Here is a 25,227-nt window from a genome sequence, read left to right as displayed (position 1 = left end):
TAAAATAATGTAGAAAGGGTTAATATGTCATGGTGGAGAGAAAATGTGTTAAAATTCATACTATTGTAGAACGATTATGAAGTGGGCCACAGGCATCAATACTGGAATGCGATGGATATGTAGGTATTATTATATTATACAGAAATGACCGTTCCATGCGTAGAGAAAATAAAATAATAGAGTGGCAGTGCTCTGAGGGCAGTACCTACCTATTGCCTTTTTACAACACAATAGATGCTGAATTTTGAAAAAAATGCCCTGATTGTTTACAACATAAGTATAATTATTAATAATAGGAAAAATTTTCCACTAAGATTACCCCAGACGTTAAAAATTGTTGGTTATTTAATATTATTATGAAGCAAAAAAAATATATTGTATGGAGAAGGTACCTACATACTGCCAACAATTTCACCATGCATTATGGACTTCAGGAAAAAATACTGTATTTGCCCTATTTACTTTTACACAGGTGAGTAGCCTCCTGAATATATGACACACTGTGTATAACCACGATAACAATAAAAATGATACCTGTCTCCTTCACATGTATTCGGAATAATGACACATAATGTTTGTAAAAGAACAAACATCGCATTTAATTGGATTTACTTCAGTGTGCATCATTTTATGTGTTTCACCGTTAACTGGTTTTAGGTGTTTTTTATTACTAAACTAAAATAATCAATGCATCACGATTGGCTAATTTTATTTATGGGCGGTGAGAACAATTGTGCTAAATGCCGAAAAAATGGTCAATTCTATTTGACATGAAACATCAAGAGGTAGTTTTTAAATTTAGTCAAATCCACTTTTTGACCAAGTTAGACAATGCGATATTTTCATTCTCCTTCCTAAAATATTTGACTAGTTTTCTTCTGGGTATGCTATCAATGAAATCCTTGTCCACCCGAAGAGTGATTGCTCTTTTAAAGCATTTCTTTTTACTTATTCGTGGGTTCATTTACAATCCGTACCTATATACTGGCAAATATTAATTTTCATGTTCCCACCAATATACTTGTCTTATGTCTTCATGATACCCCGTCGCAGGATGGATGTTCATTTACACCCACCTGTTCCCACCAATATCACTAGTAACTTTACGGTCTTCAAGATACCTCGTCGCAGGACAGATCTTATGCCTCATGATGCTGTGTATCGTGCGATTAACTTATTTGATGGCACCATAAAGGTTGATTTTTTATTAACTATAATCATGTTTGTGGACGTGTTAAATAGGTTAAATTTATTTATTTTATTATTTAGTTATCATTTTACTGTAATATCTACATAAGCACATACTTTCCTGTTATATTGGTTGTTATTTGTAATTAAGTCATTTTTATAATTTGTATTTATTATATATTATGGCGCATTGAACAATCGCTGTAATGCCATAATACTCATTTCTAATTAAATAAATAAATTAGCAATAAGACAAACTCTGATCACCTTCGAAATGTATTGCATTCAGCAAAATGGCATCTAGTTTTGAAATGGATTTGATGCCATTGGAAAATAAACCTGCTGGATTTGTAGGGCATTGAAAATTAGTCCCAGTGGGCTTTGAAAACGATTTGATGTTGAATTCGGTTTCTTTCGGTTTTCTGAAAAAAAATATTGTTAACCACTCTCATTGGAGTAATCTAGCATTGCATGCTAGTATTTTTTTACGAGTTAACCACTATTGAAAATTACCGTCAGACATGTGTATTGATAAAACGTAAGACCGCAGTATACGCACACGGACGTTTCAATTATTCAATTCTCTGTTGCATAAGAGCCTCTTCTTATTAATTTCGACGGATAATGAATAATGGTAGGTACACATCGTCACTGTTCTGGCAGAAGACACTAATTCGAAAAAATGACATATTGAATTAGTTATACCAAAATGTTCCTTATTTCAAACTTTACCGTCTGGAAACCTTCTTAATAAATAAACAGTCTTTATTTTAAAGTCATCCTTTTAACGATTACTTAATAAACTCACATGATAGACCATTTCAAACATTTTAACAACTTCAAAGTCAAATTACTCAAAACTAGTATTCTCCAGTTAGTGTGTTCTGCTAGAACAGAGACGACATATAGTCTTCTTAAAAATTCGGCGAATAAAACACCGAGCGACTACTTACGAATATAATAATAAAAAAAAAGTCAAGATAGAAAAGTCAGGGGCGGGCGGCTAATAGAAACTCGGCGGGGATACAAAAAGTGGAAGCGATAAAGTTCCGCGAGACAAAGTTCCGCGAAAGTTTAATCGCCGAGAAAGTCATCACTTAGTTTGGCCGGGGGAGAGGGTGGCAGCGGGAGACGAGGCAGAAGAAGACGACGAAGAGGCAGGGGGCATTAATTATTATTATAATTATTACCCGAAGGAATATTGTCAGAGGGATTATGAAAGTGTCGAGAGAAACAATCGCTTCAAGATCATCGGGTTAATCCAGGGAACACAAAAATAATGGGAACTGCGTTACAATCTGGGTGTAGTAGGATGTAGTGATTCCCGAGTGTAGAGAAAAATGGGATAAACGTAAACATGCGTTAAAGAATATGTTATTTTCAGGGAACTCAGAAATAATGGGAACTGAAATACATAACGGGTAAGGCGATAGCAGGTAACCGACTCGAGAGGATGAATCCGGGTTAAACTTACACACGTGACAATAATACGTTTTAGGACGAATACTGAAAACTGCTCTCGGTTTATGCATTTACGCTCATTTAATGTTGGTGTATCACACACACTATTGCACGTGCATAATGCGTGCTTCATTTTCGTAGGACACTCACACATTCAAAATCCTGCTTCACCACGCGGCGTATTGAATATGGCCTATCGGTATTCTATTTATTATCTGTTCTGTGGTTATTTTCAATATTTACGTCTGTAACATAATAGCAGCTGTACACGTCATGTGCATAGATTTACTTGCACCAATGGTGTGTATTTTAAACTATCGCGATAATAACTGTTTACGCGTAAAAGTGCAAACTGTCTCGCCAATCTCATTCTTCAAGAGTAAACGAGACGTGATGTTGACATTGTATGGTACTATTTGACAGGTCGTGAAAATCGGTTAACCTCAAAATGTGTCTGCGCGGTGTAGTTTTTTAACCGGCAGGTTCGCCACTATTGTTCTACTGCACAGGCGCAGATGTTGAACAGTCAAATTATCGCGTGAAAATTAAGAAGCTTCCGAACTTTTTTGATCCATGCATGCAATCTTGCAATTTGCACGTTGTGTTTACACGTGCATTTTTTTTGTTATAGGCGCGATAATACATACTGTCAGCAGTAAATCCATGCACATGTAAACGGGGTAGGTATAATACATAATATTATTATGCATTTATTATATCATGCATAATGTGCATCCCGTAATCCAGTACGTAAGGCACTGGCCATTCGTCAGGGGGCTGTGGGTTTAATCCAGGTGATGTCATAATAAATTTATGTGATTTTCTCAAAGCTTGGGTGTTTGATTGTTTGCACTTATTCTACTACTATATTACTGTTTCACCACACTACTATCATTGGGCTTCGTAGCCTGTGTAGTTTAAAAGAATAATATATATAAATATTATGTAACATTTGAGGACGTTCAGGGGACGTTCGATTTCTTGCGTGTATCCTGCATTACGTCATAAGCCAAAACTGTTCTTGGTGTATTTCTATCATATTATTCTGTTCCACCTATACTCATCTCACGCAGGTGGAACATGTCAATATCCAAAGTGATTTGGTTGAACGGTTATTGCTCTCCCAATCGGCATTGCCAATGGCAGGTTAGTTCTGCACCTTGAGAGAACAAACTGATGCTCCCGATTTCTAAGATACTTATCGGGGACACACAGGTCAATACTACCAAGAATGGCAGAGTTATCATGTTACCTAGTCGTGGATAAATTAATGTCGTATGAACCTTAACCACGAAGATATGCAACTAAAGAATAATATTAAACAACAGATAAAAAATGTGCTATTGTGAAAACAAAATGCATAATGCAGATTCTCGATAAACAGAAGATGAAGAACGTCTGTGTGAGCCAATGACATTAATATGGACGAAGCATCTAGAAAATAAAATGACACTCACTTTGTGTCGGGTCTGCCGGATGGCGAAATTCATATTTTAATATCGGTATCCTACGCTCAAATGAACATTCTGCTTGCAAGCGATCTGGCGACACCGCTGGGTCTGCCCATACAAAATTTCTGACTGTCAGGTTTCGACTCCACCGTTATTATTGTGTTACAAAATGCCAATGTGCCTAGTTAAAAATTGTAAAAAATCTACTAAACACTCCAAGAAAGATGGGATATCACTTTTCATGTGTTAGTATTATTTATTATTTATAAAATGCCATTTTAAGATAATGTTTATTCAATGCAATTGAATGACAGAAACCATTGGACAGTCGCCTGTGATGCGCTGGGCTCACTTGCGTCTAATCTCCGAGAAGTCGTAAGTAACCGAGAATCTGTTTCTAACGCAATGAGTCATGACACTAATACGCCATTACAATAAAGGTTATATTACTATAAATTCTCGAAGCTTGTATCGCATAATGGAAATGGATACGTCATATGGTCACGTGACATCTACCTATACATCTGTGAATGACTTTCATGCACAATTTCTCGTGCGCGCCGGTATGAAGTGAGTTGTCCATTTAATATGTCATTGGTGTGAGCGGACAACATCTAACAAGCATTCGATACCCAAACGCAGTACCTTCATGCGTGAAGTATGACAGCTTTTGCCATAGAAATTATATGGTGTTTTATCCTTGTATTGAATATACTAAGAGACAGCGTCCCAAGACAAATCTGAAGAGGCGGACATCTTGAAGAGGATGCAAGTCGCCAGTCATAATATGCCGGTCATACGCAATGAAGAGGACTTGCTGAAGTCGAATGAGATGGAATCTTCGCTGCAATGTGTTGTAGATAGAGAGTGATATGATTCTGAATAAGTTAAGTGTCCATATTATATTCTAAAGGGGTCGTCCATAATGTACGTCACATGATTTATCTATCTACCCCTATCACCCACACATTTTTTTTTACCCCACTGTCTAAATTACGTCATATTTTTTTATTTCACCCGATTCGGTAAAAAAAAAAGTGGAAAATTAAGGATTCTCAGAAAAAGACTTATCAAGTTTGTTAATTTTGTGACATCATATCGTCGGTGTTTTGTAAAAAGGGCGAATTAACCAAAATGCTACTTTACAGGAGGAGGATTTTTAACTTTTGACATTTATTTGTTTTTTACCTGTAGATGATTATAAATATCTAACAAGTTTATAATAAAGCTTAGAAAGAATACTGTCATTATAATAGGTATTATTATGTAATATTTTAAAAGGCCTAATATGTCACATTTGCTTTTTATTTCGTAATTTTAATTAATTTAATTTTAGTCGATTATCGTTTTTAAGTAGGTACTTTCCTGTGGAGATAAAAATTCGCCGTTTTTACATAATAAAGCTAGTGGGGTACATATTATATTTTCATTAAAATCTCGATTTCACCAAAATGGTTGATTCGCCCTTTTTACAAAACACCGACGATATATGGACGACCCCTTATGCGGAATATTAGACAAAACATTCATCTATCTACAACCAGTTGAAACATTTTGTAATTATTATGCAGACTCAACCTGCAATAATGGATTAAAATCCTTTTAGTGGCGTGCACGATTTCTGAAATATCGTTCACGTCTGCAATCAATATCCACATCCATTAGTATAACAATAAAAGATCTCTGAAATGAAATGCGATGGTCATGGTAAAATATTTAAGTAACTCGGACATCACTGCAAAAAGAATTATTAAAACTGTGTTAGTAACAAAAAAAAAATATATATATAATATTAGATTATTAATATAGTTTGTGGTAATAACTCACCATTCCATTATCCATGCCGGCATAAGGGGATTGAAATCCGGTTTTGTCTGTGACTGAAAATGTAAAAAAAATAATGCATTTTAACTTAAAGACAAATAAGCCGTTACTGTATGTACGATTATTGTTTAGCCAAGTGAACTCATCAGAAGAGATTTAAAATTGTGATATTAATGGATGTATTCTAGCAGTCACGTTTACTGTAAATGCTTAATCCACCACCTGTAGGTATTATACACAATATTGCCACAAAATAATAAAGATTTTTTTACTTTAATACTAAAATTACTGCTAGAATAGTTTTGCAAAGAAAACTATTCAGACAGTCGTTAAATACCTATAAGAATGACAGGTATGTATAAGTTTGATTTCATTGACTCTCTCCAATTAGGCAGAGGTATCTTAACAGAATATTTGTGAGGAATGGTTATCAACAACTCGCTGAACAAATTGAATCCAAGCACACATTAAAAACAACATGTGAATTTGGTCCAGTCAAATCAAACCCGTGACTCTGAATTAACTTAACTCGTGAATTATGTGGAGCGGAAATTGTATATGGGCACGTCAAATATAGACTCATTCTAGTAAAAATAGTAAAACGTGTTTGAAGTTTGTACCATGTTTTTTACGTGGAAAAACGGAGCGTTGTATGATTGTGGGAACGGGGATTAGGAATACTTTGTTGTTTGTGAGGAAAAGCTTTCGATTTAATTTAGGCACCTTTATTATTAAGTTCACTTCACTTTTTCACATATCACTTGTTTTAAAATTGCACTACGAACAGGCGCTTGACGGATATCCGGATTCCTGTAAAGAAACAACATCTTATCACACAAACGAACAATATGACATCAAGATTAATTGTACCATAATAACGAATATAATCGAAGAAGTTATCTTTCATATGCTTTAATTTCAAAACAATACTACTAGGTGTAAAATGCATTCGACTGCACCTATATCTCTTCAATATTTAGACGTAAAATGGCTTTCAAAATAAGTATCACCATCAGATAGAATACAATTGATAACTAAACGAAAATTCATAAAAATCTATAATAACAGTAATAAAAAGTGAGTATCTGTCTGTCCATTTATAACTCTAAAACTACTGGACAAATACATATTTACAAAACTTATAAACCACATTGTTGCTGCCAACATAGCAGACTTCGACTTTCATCTCGATTCGTGACATCTCAAAGGATTTTTTTCGGAAATACCGCAATTGCCAACAGTACGAAGTGATGCGAGGGTAAAGAATCGCGCGCCTAGAAATCGATCAATTATTAATAATACCAATCAGAGTATTTCTTAATTTTACTACCGTCTACTTTTCTTTCCGTCAGCGATCGCTAGTGTGATACTTGGTATTCTTTTAAACAAATAATATTTTATTTTATTTATAAGACGTTTGCTATGCAAAAAAATGTCTCAGACTCTTGTGATTTTGTCAGTCCTCTCCTTCCTCATGATTTTGACCAACTAACAAGTATTATAGATATTCACGACGCTAATTAAGGAATATTGAGATGATCATCAGATTTAGTGATATTTGCAACGTAATACGGTCGTGGATAAATACTGTACCAACCGGAAATAAGTAGGTAAGCCTTCAAATAATCATAAGCCATAACTTCTAAATTAAGTAAATAAGTTATTAGTTAAATATTTAACAAAGTAGGTAAAATACGACAAAATTATAAAACTATATCGTTATAGTTTGTATAATTAAATATAAAATAACAAAGCTGAATCCGTTCCCCAGAAAAATTGCTTTTCGTGTAGTTACCTACTTCTTCACGGTTGGTACAGAATAACTAAAAAGTAACTTTGAAAAAAGATTTATAAATATAATATTATGCATTAACTGACTACTAATCATTTATTTTAAAACCAAAGAAGACCTGGACACATGCATATCTATATATAATACATGTAATACCCTTACACGTAAGCACGTTTCGGAAGTAACCATTATCGTAAAAATTATAACCACTTACAAATATAATAAAAGTGAAATTTAATTTCCTCATAATTTTCCATAAGTGCGTAAATAATAAAAGATCAGCCCTCAGCGAAAATGCAGTAGGTATCACGAACGCGTAGAACAGGTTAAACGTTGGTTTTTTAGTTAACTTAACCAGTATAATATATTATTTGTATCAGCGATTGTCAAAGTGTAATAACTACAAAATCATCACGGTAATTCTATATAAATTAATGGCCCCAATGTATGCCACTGAGACACGCGGTAAAGATAAAATAAACACAAATAATATCAGACACGTTTATTGAAATGTGAGCTTGAAAATCTCGAGTACAGTCAAAACGAAACCATTGCCAAGGAGTTTGACCTACCAGAGTTATCATTCATTTTATGAACTAGAATTGTCAACTATCGCATTAACGAATTCTCAATCTCACACCGCACAGGACGAGAAAGAGCTGCCTTCAGGTGAATGTACCAAATCAATAGTGCCATGGGTTAATCTGCAAGACTAGGTACCAGGTCTGAGGTGCCAGGGTTTTACCGAGACTCTGCGTGCCGTTGAATGGCGAGAGGGACGGAGCCTAGCCGAGGAGAAGGTTGCCAAATTATCCTGGGGAAGAAGAAAACATGTAGGCATATCCGATATGATATTGAGGATACGATCTTGATCTATGAGGATATGATACAACTACAATAATGTTGAAATTCGAAAGAAAAACTGCATTTGAATATGATTTTGGGATTCAAAGCTCGATCCATGACGCTAGACTTTGATTCATGATAGACGCATAATAATAGTACCTAGTATACTGTTACACACAATGATAATACAAACCTTTCATAGATTCATCAACAAATGAAAGGAACGCTAAAAGAAGTGGGCATAAATTAAAACTTTTTTCTACAACCAAAACTACAGTTTCGAGTATCATCAGAACATTCCGTCCCAAATTTCAAACACCTGATCTTTTACTGTTTCATTACGCATAATTCCTTTAATAAATACCTACTTCGCGAACCACACTTTTACAAGCATTAAAATAAAATGCATTTCGGGCGTACGAGAGAATGCAGTGACCCGATTAACAACATCTCTCTCTCTCTTTTTCTTACACAACACACTGCGAACCTATAGATACCTATATCAAGTATCCACCACTGAGGTACAATCAAAACCAGCAAACTTTACATGAATTCTGAATCGACAATCACATATTTCATTTTAAACGCATACAAATACAACTCAAACTCCAGTAATATAAACTTTGGATCGAAATTATTGTTATGTTGTACAATACAAATAGTTTACGTAAACTTAACTCTGTTGGCGACATATCACTAGTTCTTGGCTCAGTTTGCCTGTTATGGCGTGATAAAGGAGTTATCTGATTCACATCTCGACCAGAAAATAGCAATGATATCTATGATCTCGTAGCTTTAGGGAATAGCTAAAAGTAAATGACATATCCTCGGTATAGTATTCGCTAAACTTTTGAGTATTTTTTATTAATATTGGGGTTACCATAGTCGCATTACATACACATCGGGGTTTCATATTATCATATGACTGTATGTAAGTAACCAAGCGAAAATACAAAACATATAACTCGGAAAAGCATCAGAAATACCAACGACATAAGAAAAGGTTTTTTTGGGTTTTTTTTATTATTATCGTTTTTTCTTCGACTACTTAGTATAAATATGAATACTTCGATTGTATACATGTTACGCCGAATGTGTGAAATTGAATATTACATGAAATGGGCAAAATTTTGCCTAAATCATGAAAAATGCAAGCCCGTTGTCTTATTCATGAATTAGACAAAATATCTGGAGAGTGCGTGAAATCGGCAGTAATTTTTCTGCCTACTTCATGTCTTGGACAAATTAGATACTAGCGCTACGGTGGTATTTTTTGCAACTAAACTAAATGTGTGAAATGCTCGTCGATTGGTCAAAATATACGTATATTGTCTATGGTCGAAATAGGTGGTCGCGCTCCGGTGGTATTTTTTGCAACTAACCAAATTTGTGTCAAATGTCATTGATTATAATATAAAAATATACCAATCAATAACTAAAATGACGTTCATGTCCATTTACTATGCGCAAAAAAACTAGAACTATAATATGATAACGGATGAATTTTATTTAAAGGTATTTTCGCGATTTGATTCGTGCTTGGGTATCGTACATGCAATGGTCGATTGTATTGTTGACACTTGTTAGCTAACCTCAAAATGGACATTCAGTTGAATAATTCAGAATTTCAAAACCTAATCTAACCTAACCTAACCTAACCTAACCTAACCTAAGCCAACCTAACCTAATAATATTATATTATGTCCAATTATAACTAATAAAATCATCCGTATTATATTTACTTTTTCTGCTGTCATGTTGACAGTTTAAGAATTCCATGCCCTGGCGACTTCATGTACTCGGCGGAAAATTTACCTTATTCATGAATAAGGCAACAGGCTTGACTATTACATGAATTAGCCAAAATTTAGCCCATTTCATGTAATAGTCAATTTCGCACATTCGGTGTAACATACATATTAAGTCATACACTAGTTACAATACATTGACATAACATTACTTAAGTTTGGGGCTATATTTCTATGAAATAAAATCGAACATTTTGAACACCTGTTTTTATTATCAATTTCCATATAAAATTATTTTCGTAGAGATAACATTATATTGACATAAACGCAAAACACCACATATTAGGCGTAGTTTTTTCCTATTGCGTCATGTCGTTCGTATGCATAATGTGCCACCTTACCCACGATTCTAAACTAACCTTACTAGAGGTAGGTATACCATCATTAATCGTCAGATGTTCGAATTTAGAACTAAGCTCAACACTGTATAAAAAGAATTGAATGATATGTCAAATGTTACCATGTGGCGCCCGCACTCAGCGGACAAATTATACTGGTGGATCCATAGTGTCGAGTTGGACGATATCGGGGGTCGGAGGCATAGATTTGCACGTGACATAGGTAGAGGCGGGTTACAGTTGACCGATCACCGCTGACGTCCGCAGCTTATAGCTGAGGAAGAATTTGTGCCCTCACTAAGGCCCGTTTCAGACGGGACACCGGTGTCGAGCTCGATATAATATAGGAGGCCCTTGTATTCGAGTAAACGGGCCTTTGTATTATGTTAATGAACGCCCCAGAGCTAATGAGTCAACGCATAATTTCGCGTTATAAATTAGAACATAAAACTGGCTGCTGTAATAAAAACAAGTGTATCGGCAGCTTGAGAATGTAGCGGCCGACGGAAAAGTGTACCGGACACGCGTTGACTCATTAGCTTTGGGGCGTTCATAAACATAATACAAAGGCCCCTTTATGCGAATACAAAGGCCTTCTTATTATATACGAGCGCGACACCGGTGTCCCGTCTGAAACGGGCCTAAGAATCGAGTCAGACGTCCAAGGATTGATGCTCGGTAGCGAAGAATGGTCGAACTTCGAGACTCGACCTGAATTGACAAGACAGATATGATAATGATATCAACGCACCGAATAGATGTAAAATATCAAAAGCTATACCGGTTCTTTTCTTTAATTTATTGTTTTCGTAATTGTACGTCTTTCATCCGGGGCTCCGAGTTCGATTCGGTGAGGTCACAATATATGTGTGATTTTTTCAAAGCTCGAATGTTTGTAGTCGTTTCTCTTCTATTGCCAATTAAACTACCGTTTAACTACACTACTGTCATTACGCCCTATGGCCTAATGATGAATGAATGTAACAATTTCAGTACAAAAGTTGATATCAACCACTACTGTGATTAGAATATAAACATATGCAGGCATTGGAGCTTGTTTAAATAAAGACTTGCACACTGCATCGGGACTGAAATCAGTAGTGAGTAGGTACAGTCGATTTCACAGATCAGCTGTGATTACTATCATCACGAAATGTGGCGAACAATAAGTGGGGCGCACGCTCAGAGTCGCGTGGCGAAACCAAAGGCTCCGATCCGGTCGCGGGGGAATCCAAACAATATTAACAGACGCGTTGGACTTTAAAATGGATGTGTACAATGCGAGATAATATGAAGGAACAAATCCTAAATCCCAAAACAATTGCGTAAACACGCGATGCTAAAAAAACCTCAATAGTTCCGTCATAATTTTGTCACGCATACAATGCAGATTCAATACAGGATATTTCATTGGCGATTAAGTTGTAAACCAATGTCTATGTGGACTGGCTTTCACATTTCTATGTTATTAATATTAATTATAATAAGAATACCACATATACAAAATTAATAAAAATGTTAGAACCGAGGCATTTCATGAAAATGTCTCATTTTAGTTTTGGAAAATGAAAATTGTTGATAAAACAAGTCACAGCATTGATATTTGGGGCGTTTTAATGCTGTCTTCGGGTCCAAGTGACTTTGCGGACTGTTTCAAGTGCTGCAAAAAGCATCAGCACCTTAAACACTACCACACACGCATTTTCAAAAGCTATCTTTAATATAGTTGTTTATGTAATTATACATACATAATTTGAAAACATCTTAGAAACATACATATTGAAAAAAAAATACGACGCACGGTCAGTACACGAACCTGTATCCATCCAATCAAATCAAATTTCGCTAATTGTTAATTGCTAATTGTTTTCGCTAACAAACTTGTAGCAGTAAATTTATTTGGGTCCCCCCCCTCCCCCTTTTATCTCGTTCCCCCCATGTCAGTTTCCATTTCATATATTTAGGACTGTATAAAGAAGATTAATTCTATTTGACGTCTCCGCAGGTTTCTTTTCATGATAAATCGAACAATCTAAAATTAATTATTGCATACAAACCAGTCGAATTTGATTTAAATAAAAATGCTTCCGTGTATGACGAGCGATACGTCGAGGGGGTAGACGTAGACCGGCGCAAGTCGCGTCCGCGGTCCATCGCAAAGAAACAATGAGTGTGGCGAACGTGGTGCGGAGCGTGTTCGGGCGCGTGCCACGAGAACGACTTCGCACTCAAAACGCCCCGTTTCGGACCGACAAATGTTTGATTTTATTACACGGGGTTTTGTTTATTTTATTGCACCGTGATTTGGCACGGTAGGTATGTAGGTACATCGTGTTTCATACCGGTTATGCTTAGGTATCGACAATAATGGTACGACATGCGAGGGAGAAATATGGCTAAGGCCCGAGTCCACTGTAACGACTAGACGAAACCACAAATCGCAAGAAAAAACAGTCTGGGTAAACATTTTGGGAACGATTCGGACATGGGGATATTACTCAGTGGGAGGAGAGTGATGATATACCGCACGCTCATTATTCAGCGGGTGTGGGGAATTGATCACCCACAACAACCACGTTTATCTGCACTGAATAGGCGTACTTTCCACATCCCTTCACGTAATAACCTCATGTCGGAACCGTCCCTGAAAACCTTGCCAATACAGCAAATTCGTCGTAATCGGCGACAGACACAAACACTAACCACAGCCACCAGTGGTAACCACACACGCTACAAACTATATTTCTCAAATTGTCTATATGGTACGACGGAGGCACGCTCCTCGCTTCGGAGATCGGAAGGTACGCAGCTAGCATCGCTCTTAACGCGCCTACTACCTTCCACGCCCCGTCGTTACCACCACAAATCCTCGGACTTAATAAGTTACTGCAACCCATCGCTTTCACGAGTGGCTATCGAGTGCGTGTAGCCTTCTCTTATTCAAGCTTCCTGAATAAATAATTTTCCAAACCCTACCTACTCCTTACTAACTCAGAAATAATGGGAACTGAAATGCCTAACGGGTAAAGAGTAGCAAGTAACCGATTTCGAGTAAGGAATAACCCGGTATAAACTTAAATACGTGTCAAGAATACGTCATACGTCGAATACTGACAACTGCTCTCGGTTGCATTGACGCCCATTTAATATTGGTGTATTACACACAGTATTGCAAGTACATAATGCGTGATTCATTTACGTAGGACACTCACAAAACCCTGCATCAAAATGTAGTATATTGAATATTGCCTATCGGAATTCTATTTATTATCTATTCTGTGCTACCTACCTACATAATAAGTATGTTTCTGCCACCGTGATATTGACATGTTAAATTTTAGACGCCCACGCCGCATTATATCTCTCATCTTGGTCTTGGTCCAACAGATCATATTGTGATGGCGTCGTAAGAATATATTCTTATATCGTGTAAAGATGACTAATAAACGTTAGTCCTGTACTCGAAAAAGAAAACACGTCAATGAATATATTATTATTACGAGGGTTGTCCAAAAATTAAAGATTATTACTAATATAACAATAAACATAACACTAAATGGACGCATGTTGAATTTTTATGACAAATTATGTTCCGTTCGGCACGCGTCATTAGCACAATCCGCGCGTCGCATAGTTACGATCTTTTTAGACCATGCCTCAGCTGAGGTTTAGCCTTAATACAATCGGCCAAGGATATTTTCACAATATATTTTAACAATGATGGCCGCCCTATGAGATTTGAAAACTAAGTAAAAAAAAAAGTACCTACGCGCGCGGACCGTGAAACCGATTCGATTGACACATTAAATTTCATACGACCCCATGTCACCGTATCTCGCAGCTCCCTCCGCGCTTAGCGAGGAAATACCCACTCGATGACAAATAATCCACACTTCAAATAATTACCGATAATAAACTCGTGGGGTCAGAATATAGCGATAAATCTATTATGACAAAGTACATAGTGTTTGTTATCTACTTCGGGATACAAGGGGTGAGAGAAGTTGGGAGTAAAACATGGGAAACGGATAGTAGGACATTATTATTACGCATAATAGTAGTGTCATCCTAAGTTTAATAGATATTTAAAACCAAAACTCAATACATGAGACACGCTTCATCATTGAAAAATATCATTTTGAAAAACCTCAGAAATATACATATTGGACCGAGTGGGACTCGAACTCACTTCATGTAAATAAAAAGGATTTCAAGTTATAAAGATTTATATTTTTTTTTAAAATCGATGTTGTTTAAAATAAATATAAACAATCTTAAAACTATGAATTAGTCAAAAATCTGTACGAGGATAAATTGAAAACTTAATAAACTAAATTTTAATAATAAATATGACATTAAAATAATATAATGTACTAATAACGTAACTGTGTACCTACGTCAATATGTAACAAATTCACATTTATATAAAAAAAAATATAATTGCAAGTTTATATCTGACTTAAAATAAAAAATATTTTTCTTTTTAATGTTTTCAGATACACATTTATTAAATACAGTGGAAATTGTAAATTATCAAAAAATGTATCAAATTGCAAACTTCGTATTTTTCCGTAGGTGCCTCTGGTAGGTAGATGCATCCCCCTTAATACTGAATATATTTGAGGCTATCATCATAATTTCAGATATCGTAGAATTAACAAAAAAAATTTTTTATGGCAAACATCAGGCAATCAATATCGGATATTTATTTCGAATTAATTTTAAATTCTCAAATCTATTCGAGACACGTGAGTACTAGGAAATAGCGTTTGATAGCAAACATACAAAGACCAGCCTAGTGAAAAAATGTAATGTCCTACAGTAAACGAACATAAACTAGTCACATAAGTGCGTAAAATGAAAAGATTGATAAGCCAGCTGAAAAAAATAGTAACGTGAAAATAGACTTCATATCGTAAACCTTCACACAATGTGGAGACACACTGTAAGAACAGACATGGTGAAAGATATGCATGCGAAGTCACATGTAAATATAGACAAAGTGAAAGAATATAATATTATGACGATTGATAATTCAGCGTAAAACAGAAATGGTGAAAGAAATGTGATGATTGCGAAATTACATTATGCAAAGTAAGCGAAATCGTGGTGATTAACAATTAATTTTAAAAACAGAATGAAAGAAATGTGATGATACCGAATTCACATGTTAATATTGAAGAAGTGGTAGAAAATGTCCTGATCGATAAATGGGTATCCCATACTTGGGTGGTTCACAATAATTATGGATGAAGTCCAATTTTCATAAAATTCGATGTTTTCAGTGGCTAGATAAACACATTTCTATATCGTCGGTGTTTTGTAAAAAGGGCGAATCAACCATTTTGGCGAAATCGAGATGATAATGAAAATACAATATGTACCCCACTAGCTTTGTTGTGTAAAAACGGCGAATTTGTATCTCCACAGGAAAGTAAAGTACTTAAAATCGACTAAAATTAAATTAATTAAAATTATAAATAAAAAACAAATGTGACATATTAGGCCTTTTAAAATATTATATAATAATGCCTATTATAATGCCAGTATTCTTTCTAAGCTTTATTATAAACTTGTTAGATAGTTATAATCATCCACAGGTCATAAACAAATAAATGTCATAGTTAAAAATCCTCCTCCTGTAAAATAGCATTTTGGTTAATTCGCCCATTTTACAAAACAACGACGATATTGTGTGTTAATATCACAATCGTAAGCTCTACGATTTTCCGCATAAATGGCAATACTATTATTAATAAGATATCAAATTGAACGTGAATCATATCCATTTTGACAGTTCCTTCAGCAGTATAAAGAGGTATTTGCTAATATTAATAAAGCCTGAAAATACTTCATGTTTCAACTATTTATTTAAATTGATCCATGTGCTATCAAAATATGCAGTACATGTCATATATACAGTGAAAACATTCCTGAATTTTACAAAAGGAGTTTTAACTTTAGGTCCAAATATCTCAGGATCAATTTTGATGGACTTGATCCATGAGTACTATTGTGAACTACCTATTTTTTTTAATAATTAATTTTGAAATAAAAGAAATAATTTGTGCTTTTAGGCACGAGTTGCTAACTTTAAAGCCATTTAATATGAATGAATATATTACTAATATTTTAGTATGGATGGCTCAAATAATTACATGTCTGATAGGACCCGATGAATACAAATAGGCACCTAGGTACTTCATAATCAAGATAACACATTACTCAATAGTATATAGATTTCACATTAATCGGAAAATGATGATATGGGCAGCCAAGACTAGTTTTATCAGTGTAATGGGGGAGATAACTCAATATTTAATATGGATAATTTTATTCAATAAATAACACTGTAGTTATATTCAAATAATGATGGTAAGCAGAAAAAATATTCGGAATAAAAATTAGACAACTTCTATTGAAGAAATGAGGGAAATTAACCGGAAATGATGCCACTTTTCACAATTATTCACTATACATTGGCTTAAATTAAATAAAAAACTACACATAAAAGTAAGTAGGTACCTACCTAACCACCGTGATATTGAATAATATTACTATTCACTGGTTGGGACAATTATAGCGGTCCTAATACAATATATATGTCGTATCCACGTGACATCATTATCCTTGCCAGGCCTACTATTAAAAGGGAGTCATTCTGCAACCGTGTGCGTGTTAACATTTATAACCAGTAAAATATTAAGATGCCATTTACGTGCACTGATTTTGACCGTCCATTGCCGCGCACAGAGTGACTCAATAAACGGTAACGCGTGAGAGTGGTAGTGCGAGTGAGTGACAACCAGACCACGGAGCTAGCCTCATCATCATGAAAGGCCAGTGCCTGGCATCCTTGATATAACCCCCCCCCTCAGAATCCGAATCATTGTGTCATATTACAGGCCACTGGAAAGAGCCGCCAATCACCGTGACCTTACAAATCAATAAGACTTTTACGAAACTTATTAACGAAAGAGAGAAACCGAATGGATGCCAGTGTAGTATGTATTTCGTCTCTCCGAAACAATACTGAAGCCATTGTTATCAAATCACTATTCTAGCAATGATGCAGCAGCAGATTTCGCACTATTTTCTGATTATTTCAATTAAGTAACAATATAACTTACATAATATATTGTTTGTATTCGCAATCAAACTATGTATAATGTATATAATATGCCATTATATAAGATTTAAAAACTAATACACAAAATGCTTACTATAAACATAAATACATAATGTTTTTTTCTGCATTAGCGATAGCCGAAGTATTTCTCCAATTTTTACCAGTTCGCAAATGTAAAAAGGTTGGGAAACACTCCTCAAAGTCTATATAATGTAGCAAGCATACAGTAAACAAAGAAAATGGTAGAAAATATCCTGAAATTACAACATAAATTGTCTCCGGCCAAATCGCTACGAACCAGATTAAATCCACACAATTCAATTTTAATGACACATGAAATAATATTTTTATACGTTATTTGTTTGGATGATATCCCTTCGAATATTTACACCGAGCTACCCACAAATCTCAATAAGAGTGTGCATTATACAAACTACCGCATCTCTTGTTTACCGTAATCCACCAAAGTATACATGGGGTGGATGAGGGCAACCACGCGGCGCAGTAAACTTATAATATAATATTTTTTTCTTCAATTAAATATAAAAAAAATCTTTCGAAACGTCGTCTTTCATTAAATATGCACTAATAGAATAAATGTTTAGAATGGAGATTTATTCCAACATGAACAGGTAACAAAAATTTCACGAATATTTTATTGGTCACTTGTAATTTTTACGAAGGGAATTAGCCGAAACCATTGGGCCGAAACATAAATGGAATTTTAATAGATCAACTCTTATGGTACGTTTACATCTGACACTTATACCGTTATACTTATTTTATGTGTCGGACATAAAATTTCATTTACTGTTTACACCTGCATGGATCTGACATAAAATTCTGGTATACTTCTCGTTGAAATAAAGTCTCGACACTTTATTCAATGGCAACATTGGAATAAATATATGCGGTGTTTACATATGATATTGTAATTTATTCGGACACTTATTTTGTATACTTCTCAAAAACGTTATGTCAGTTGTCAATATGGGAATGTTAAAAAAGAAAGCAGCGAGTGTTATTATTTTAAGTCTTTTGGCAACAAAAAGGAGGAAAAAATAGTCTAGATGAGTGCGGGAATGGATTCAGCGACGAGAAGAACTAGGTGCCTTCCGTTTAATGTCAGAGTTTAAAATCGAAGATCCAACTCAATTTGTGAACTTTAGTTTGCAAGATTGGACCTTTTGCCAAAAAACAAGACACACAATTCAGAAATGCGTAGAAGAACGATTAACAGTAACATTGCGATATCTAGCACTTGATCGTCATTGCATATTCAATATAATATTATCGTACCTAATACGAGTGCAGGTGTGGGCCAAAATGAATTAGGTAATACCATTTGAAGCGCATTTTTTCTTCACAGAGTGCATTAGAATTAATCGTATGTGCCGAGAACAAGCGATATTTTATTTTCGAACAAAATCCATAGAACACGGCACATCCGATTTATTTCTCATTGTCTATGATTTTTGACAGATCGCTACAGTACATTTATTAACGTAAACGTTGGGCATACATTCATGGTGTACCTATAATTGATTGTCCGTTGTTTTAGAAATATACATATGCAATTCACTAGGTATCTGTCAAACTACGAATAATGTGTCAGGTACTTGACATAAAAGTAGACGGTGGTCCAACTTCGGTGATATATCGCTCCAAGTTCGAACTTGTCGAATACGCGGTGTTTACATTTGCGTATATAAGTAGATTGAATAAGTGGTAGGTGAGAGTCGACACACGCAAAATAAGTGGCAGATACAAATATACTTACTGTTTACACTTAAGTGAATATGGTGTCATACATAAATATGACGATATTAGTGTCAAATGTAAACGTACCATAAGTCTGAGTGGTAAATTGAACAACTTTTAAAAATGATTAGCATTTATTCTAGATACATTTATTTCAAAAAAAGATATCAGAATTAGATTATTTTACAAATTGAACACTAATTCTAAAAAATAATTTGATAATAATTGGTATGGAATTACTATTTACCATATTCGTATTGATGTAGGAAACATGTTATTATACTTACATAATATACCTAAGTTTCAAAAGCATTCAGAATGACTAAAATGGTAGGTAACTACTGTACGCACTATCGATACACAGTACTTGTCAATTACTTTAATTGATCCTAAGTGGACATCATTGATTTAAAATAAATGCTATTTATTTTTAAACTTTGTAAAAAAAACCTGATTGGTAAGAAGCTAATCGTTGAAAATTCCATTCGCCTTGCATGCTTTTCTGCCATTTGTGATTGGTCTTTAGTGTAGGCCAATTTTTCGTGACTGAAGTGTTTTCGTACATGTTACCAGACACGTATTTTAGGGGTCTAGGACGATTTGGCGCCGAGACAACTGGAAGCCACGCGATTCGAAAATAAATATACGTACTTTTAAAAATAATATTTAATATTATTGTTTATATTTAAATTATTATATTATGATTTAATATTTGGTGAGAATTTAAATATTCATACGTAAATAATGATTTACTCGTGCATATGTGTAAGTTCCACCGAAAAAGGAGTTTTTTATTTAGCGTTAGGCATAGTAATTGTCAACCCGCAGTAAAAAAAACATTATGTTAAGAGTAAAATGAATTAAAACTACTAAGTAGTAAACCGATTAAAATTCAATGTCTATGTTCTGTTTACGTGTCTACGACAGTGCGGCGTCCAATTGTCCTGGCGTCCAGTTGTCCCATTCCCTATTTTAGCACGCTCAAAATCGAATGAACCTACCACCCAATTACATGAAAACTAGACAAAAACTGCAGATAAAATTCTGTACAACAGTGAACAACATCGTATAAAAAAATATACATAGGTCCGCAAAATCCGTCAATACAGAAAGTAAGTTGCGTAAATATTAATTTGGTCACCCTACAAATCCGACATGCACACAAAGCTTGCATAAAATCCCTTGGGATATACTGGAATAATAGAGAGGAGAGCACACAAACCTGCGCATTAAAATGAGACAGAGCTATTAAGGAAAGATATTATAGAGAAACTAGAGTCAGAGAGTTGTAACACAGGTTCGCCGTTCATATTTATCGTTTACAATAAATATATCAGTGATATCACGCATGGATTTAAGTACCTAGAGCGGAATGCAGAAACATTTGTCATAACTAAAATTTCCTTAGCAGAAAACACTATGCAGAAACACTGTCCTTAGTTAAGATCATTTTTATTGAAAATAATACCATATTTAAAAATTCTCCTTAGGTAAATTAGGTAAATTATTTTATAATTATTAAACGATGACAAAAATATGACAACTGCATTTTATAAATGCAATAACTATAAATACATATTAATATTTAATTAAAATACTCTTATGTTTCCGTTATAAGTCATTATACGTGATTCCACAGGCACCACAAGATTTTTTTTTAACATGGTAACACTAGCATCAAGTGTCATTCTTCATCTGGTATTTTGTATTTCTGCGGGCTGGCGTATAAAAATAAAATAATATTCTACAAGTACATGCCAAACGAATTAACACTATCAATATCCATATTGAGATACATTGTTAAATGAATTTGAGTGTATGGACTGTGTTATAGACATGCGAATTTATTTTGACAGCAGCTGTCAGTGGTAAATGGTAATACAGAAGGGGGCGTGTTCATAACAAAAGTAGTCTATGGTTAAGGATTCCTTAACTCTATACTCAGGATTGTCTATAGTTAAGTCATGCTTTTCGGCGACTTATCCTTAGGAACGAAATCTTAGATTGTGCATTCCGCTCCTAAGTACTTCCAAGCTAAAATAATAATAATATACCTATGTAAAATTTATTTCACACCAATTCCATGTTTTAAAATGTATTGGTTACAGAGTTATTACTTTTCCGTAAAAAGATGATAATCTTCAAATAGAATTAGATTAGTAAGTACATACTTAAATCGTTTCAAGTTAGACCCAATAGTAAAATAATGAGGTTAGAAAAATACAGATAATAGTTAATAATCATAGTAGTAACAGCTTACACTACGAAATAAAAAATCTCGTATTAACATGAAAACAGATATTGTCAACCATCGGTAAAATACCCAATTAAACATTTTTTTTGTACAAATTGAACGCACGATTTAAATATGTACAAATTCACACATAAATTAGAAAAGCCTCAAAAGAGCACTAGTTCGAATAGCTCGATAGCCGCTCTGTGTATATAATAGTTTCGCATATGTACTTTCATCGATAATACCTTCCATGTTGGTAAATTCCTATTCAAATGGTGGAACGTCAAGAAGTCATTCACAGTTTGTATAAAAACACGCGCCGATGAAATTATTTTGAATGTAGCAGCAGCAATGTATTTTTTAGCAATCCGTTCGTCCATGCTCTGGATACAAGCACACGTTGAAAAACATGAGAATAAGCATCGAGGATCATGTCAATGGAATGGAGATCCAAAAAGGATTTCAGACATATGAAAAAAAATGTTTAAAATCCTGTGCATCGACAGATTTCATACAACGTAATAACTCACCTAGTATTATCGTTTATTTTTGGAGAAGGTCAAGACCTATCAAGGGTTGTCGAACCAATAAAGATGTTAGTTTGTTTGTTGAGTCAATGCGGCTTGGGTTCACAGTTTAAGGAAGAGCACTTCTTCACCTAATAGCATCCAACCTCAAAAAGATGTTAAGGCCATACCTCAGTTGAGACACGGTCTAAAAAGAACGTCGCTAGGCGATGCGCGGATTGCGGGTCGCGGGTGCAAATGAGGCATGTCAAACCAAATATAATTTGTCTTATAAATCCAACATGTGTCCATTTAATGTTCTGTTTATTGTTTTATCAGTAACAATAATAATATATTCATTGACATGTTTTCTTTTTAAAGTAAATGGATAACGTTTTAAGTCATCTTTACACGATTTAAGAATTATTACGCCTGTCGCCATCACGAAGCATAATGACGTGTTTCCAGCTCTACATTCTTTCTCCGAATGGGAGCGAGTGCAAAATTTCGTCGCGCCTATGGTTGAAAATTATTTGCCGTTTCACTGATGATCACCTTAAGTCTATAATATCATCTTCTTTTTATACACAATGATGCTGCCACCAAGTTTAGCTTGATCGTCTACATGTGGACATTTTTTTTTTAAACAGTAGTTTTAATCGTAAGATCATGCGAGACCCGGTGGAGGGTGTTAGGGACTTGCTCTCAACCTATTGGGTCAATAGTCTGTGTCTCAAAACACACATTGAAAAACCACATGTCAATTTTTTGCTAGACCCGGGATACGAATCCGGGATCCACAACAGTATAGACTATAGGTCGATGCGTTACCGCTCGGCCATCGTATAAGTTAAGAGAAAAATACGATACACTACTATTATACCGGTATGTCTTATCTAGTGAATTTCAATTGCGAGGAACTAAAAAAAACTTCGGCTGGCTTTACTATAACTATAACATAACACGTTTATAAAACGCCGGCCGCAACCAAAAATCGTATTAATTTAGTAGCACTAAATCGAAACAAATAAAGCAGTTAATAAAGGCGGCATTAAAAATATTACACGACCACTGACCTAACTGTAAGCAGTGCTCACTTAACCAACACATACGCAGTCACTGCTCCTTTCTCCCTCGCACGCGCCCCGTGAGTCGATGGTAATAATTACTATGTTCAATAAGAGCGAGATAAAAACAAAAAATACTTATCAAACTGTGCTATTATCATTTCGGGGTACTTTTAATGGGCAGTATTGAAAGAGTTAAAGTTAACGAGAGATTTTAAAAGAGTGAATGTAGCCGTCACTTTGTATAGCTTCATAAAAATACGAGATTATAGATTTTATAGGCTTTATACGTCTTGCATTGTACTATGTGACTGAAGCGTGAAGTGAAAAACGAAAAGAGACGCAGCTATATCATCTCAGAAACAACGTGTATGATCTGCTGTTACTTTCGAAGGTGAGGGTGTGCGAGGACAATATTATTTGGCGCGTAAATCTAGGGTCGTATGCACGAGATTCCCAAAAACCTTATAGGCTATATACTGCACGTTTGTATGCATGCGTACAAACGTAATTAGCTGTTAAGTGACGTCACGAATGTGACATCTCATGTGTCATGGTGTTCGTATTATAAAATTTCAATCCCCGATAAATAATTCAAAATTTTGAAATTGTAAATGTGTCTGAAAGTGTGCGAACGGTACCATATAAATTTAATAATTATACATGAATAGTTATTATGAACTTTAAATAATTTATCAGGTATTTTATCACATGTATTTTATAATTTTTCTACTGTACGAAAGGTTGTATTGCCAGTAAACTTTTCCATTTGGTGGCAACACTGAATACATTTGGTGGCAATATTGAATATTATTATGACTAACTTCACTTCAATTATTTATTGTGAGATGTCAAAACAGAATAAGAATAAATGACAGAAAATGCAAATGATTTAGACAATAATATGTAATGATCTCTGTATAATATTATCATTTATACCAATCACCGTATGCCACTATTGATGTTTCCAGTGTATTTGAGAGTTGTGCCTTGTTTATTACAGTTATCTTACAATAATTAACTAGGTAGGTAGGGTACCATAATATTTTGAAGAACGCAGAATGCTTCCAATTGTATATTTTAATGCTAGATACAGCAGTAGGTACATATTTTTGCGGTGCTTTAGCGGAGATATTTTATTGTAATCTTACGTAAGTCCATCTTATGTCTCCATGAGAAATATTGCAAGCGAATTAGGTACGAGGCATTTTATCACTTACCTACTATCTAGATTATAGACTAGGGATCAAAATTATACGTATTTTGTAAACAGCACGACTAGGAACTGTTTGTAAAGTTCGCAAATGTTTTACAGAATCTACAAAAAGAACAAGGGCCTCAACCAAACGTTTGTTGCAATGAATGCAAAATTAAAATGACATTTGAAAGTGACAGCTGAGGCAGCCATTTTTAATGGCGCGTGACGTCAGATCGCTTACGTCACAAACAGAGTTATACGCTATTCGATGGAAAATCGGTTAAATAGCTTATAAAGAATTTGGGAATCTCATACATACGGCCCCTAGACTAGGTTGTAAATTCAAATCTGATTTGAATACAATTTTAAAAATAAGCATGTAGATTTTGGGATACATAGTAATTAATACCACGCATATAATAGAACGTTAGAGATAGGCTTAGCAAAATGATAACTTATTTGAAAAGATAAAACATGGCCAAAGCAAGCAAGGTCACAGAACCACATAAGTATATTATTATTAGGACAGATTATTTCGTCTCTCGTTCTGGCAGAACACACTAACTGGAGAATACTAGTTTTGAGTAATTTGACTTTGAAGTTGTTAAAATGTTTGAAATGG

General features: G+C 34.7%; 1 protein-coding gene across 6 annotated transcripts in view; it reads right to left on the bottom strand.

The window, feature by feature from the left end:
• da (transcription factor daughterless) overlaps positions 1-25,227 on the bottom strand; it is a 151,761-nt gene that overhangs the window by 75,561 nt on the left and 50,973 nt on the right. For all 6 annotated transcript variants that reach the window (XM_085943038.1, XM_085943034.1, XM_085943039.1 and 3 more), the window contains exon 2: positions 5,928-5,980. In XM_085943038.1, the coding sequence (XP_085799164.1) occupies positions 5,928-5,980 (53 nt within the window). The remainder of the gene's footprint in view (positions 1-5,927; positions 5,981-25,227) is intronic.

The sequence above is a fragment of the Rhyacophila brunnea genome, unplaced genomic scaffold (assembly GCF_057557595.1).
Source record: "Rhyacophila brunnea isolate RB1 unplaced genomic scaffold, BYU_Rbru_1.0 scaffold_15, whole genome shotgun sequence".
NCBI lineage: Eukaryota > Metazoa > Arthropoda > Insecta > Trichoptera > Rhyacophilidae > Rhyacophila > Rhyacophila brunnea.
This window is presented reverse-complemented; position numbering and strand designations above follow the sequence as displayed.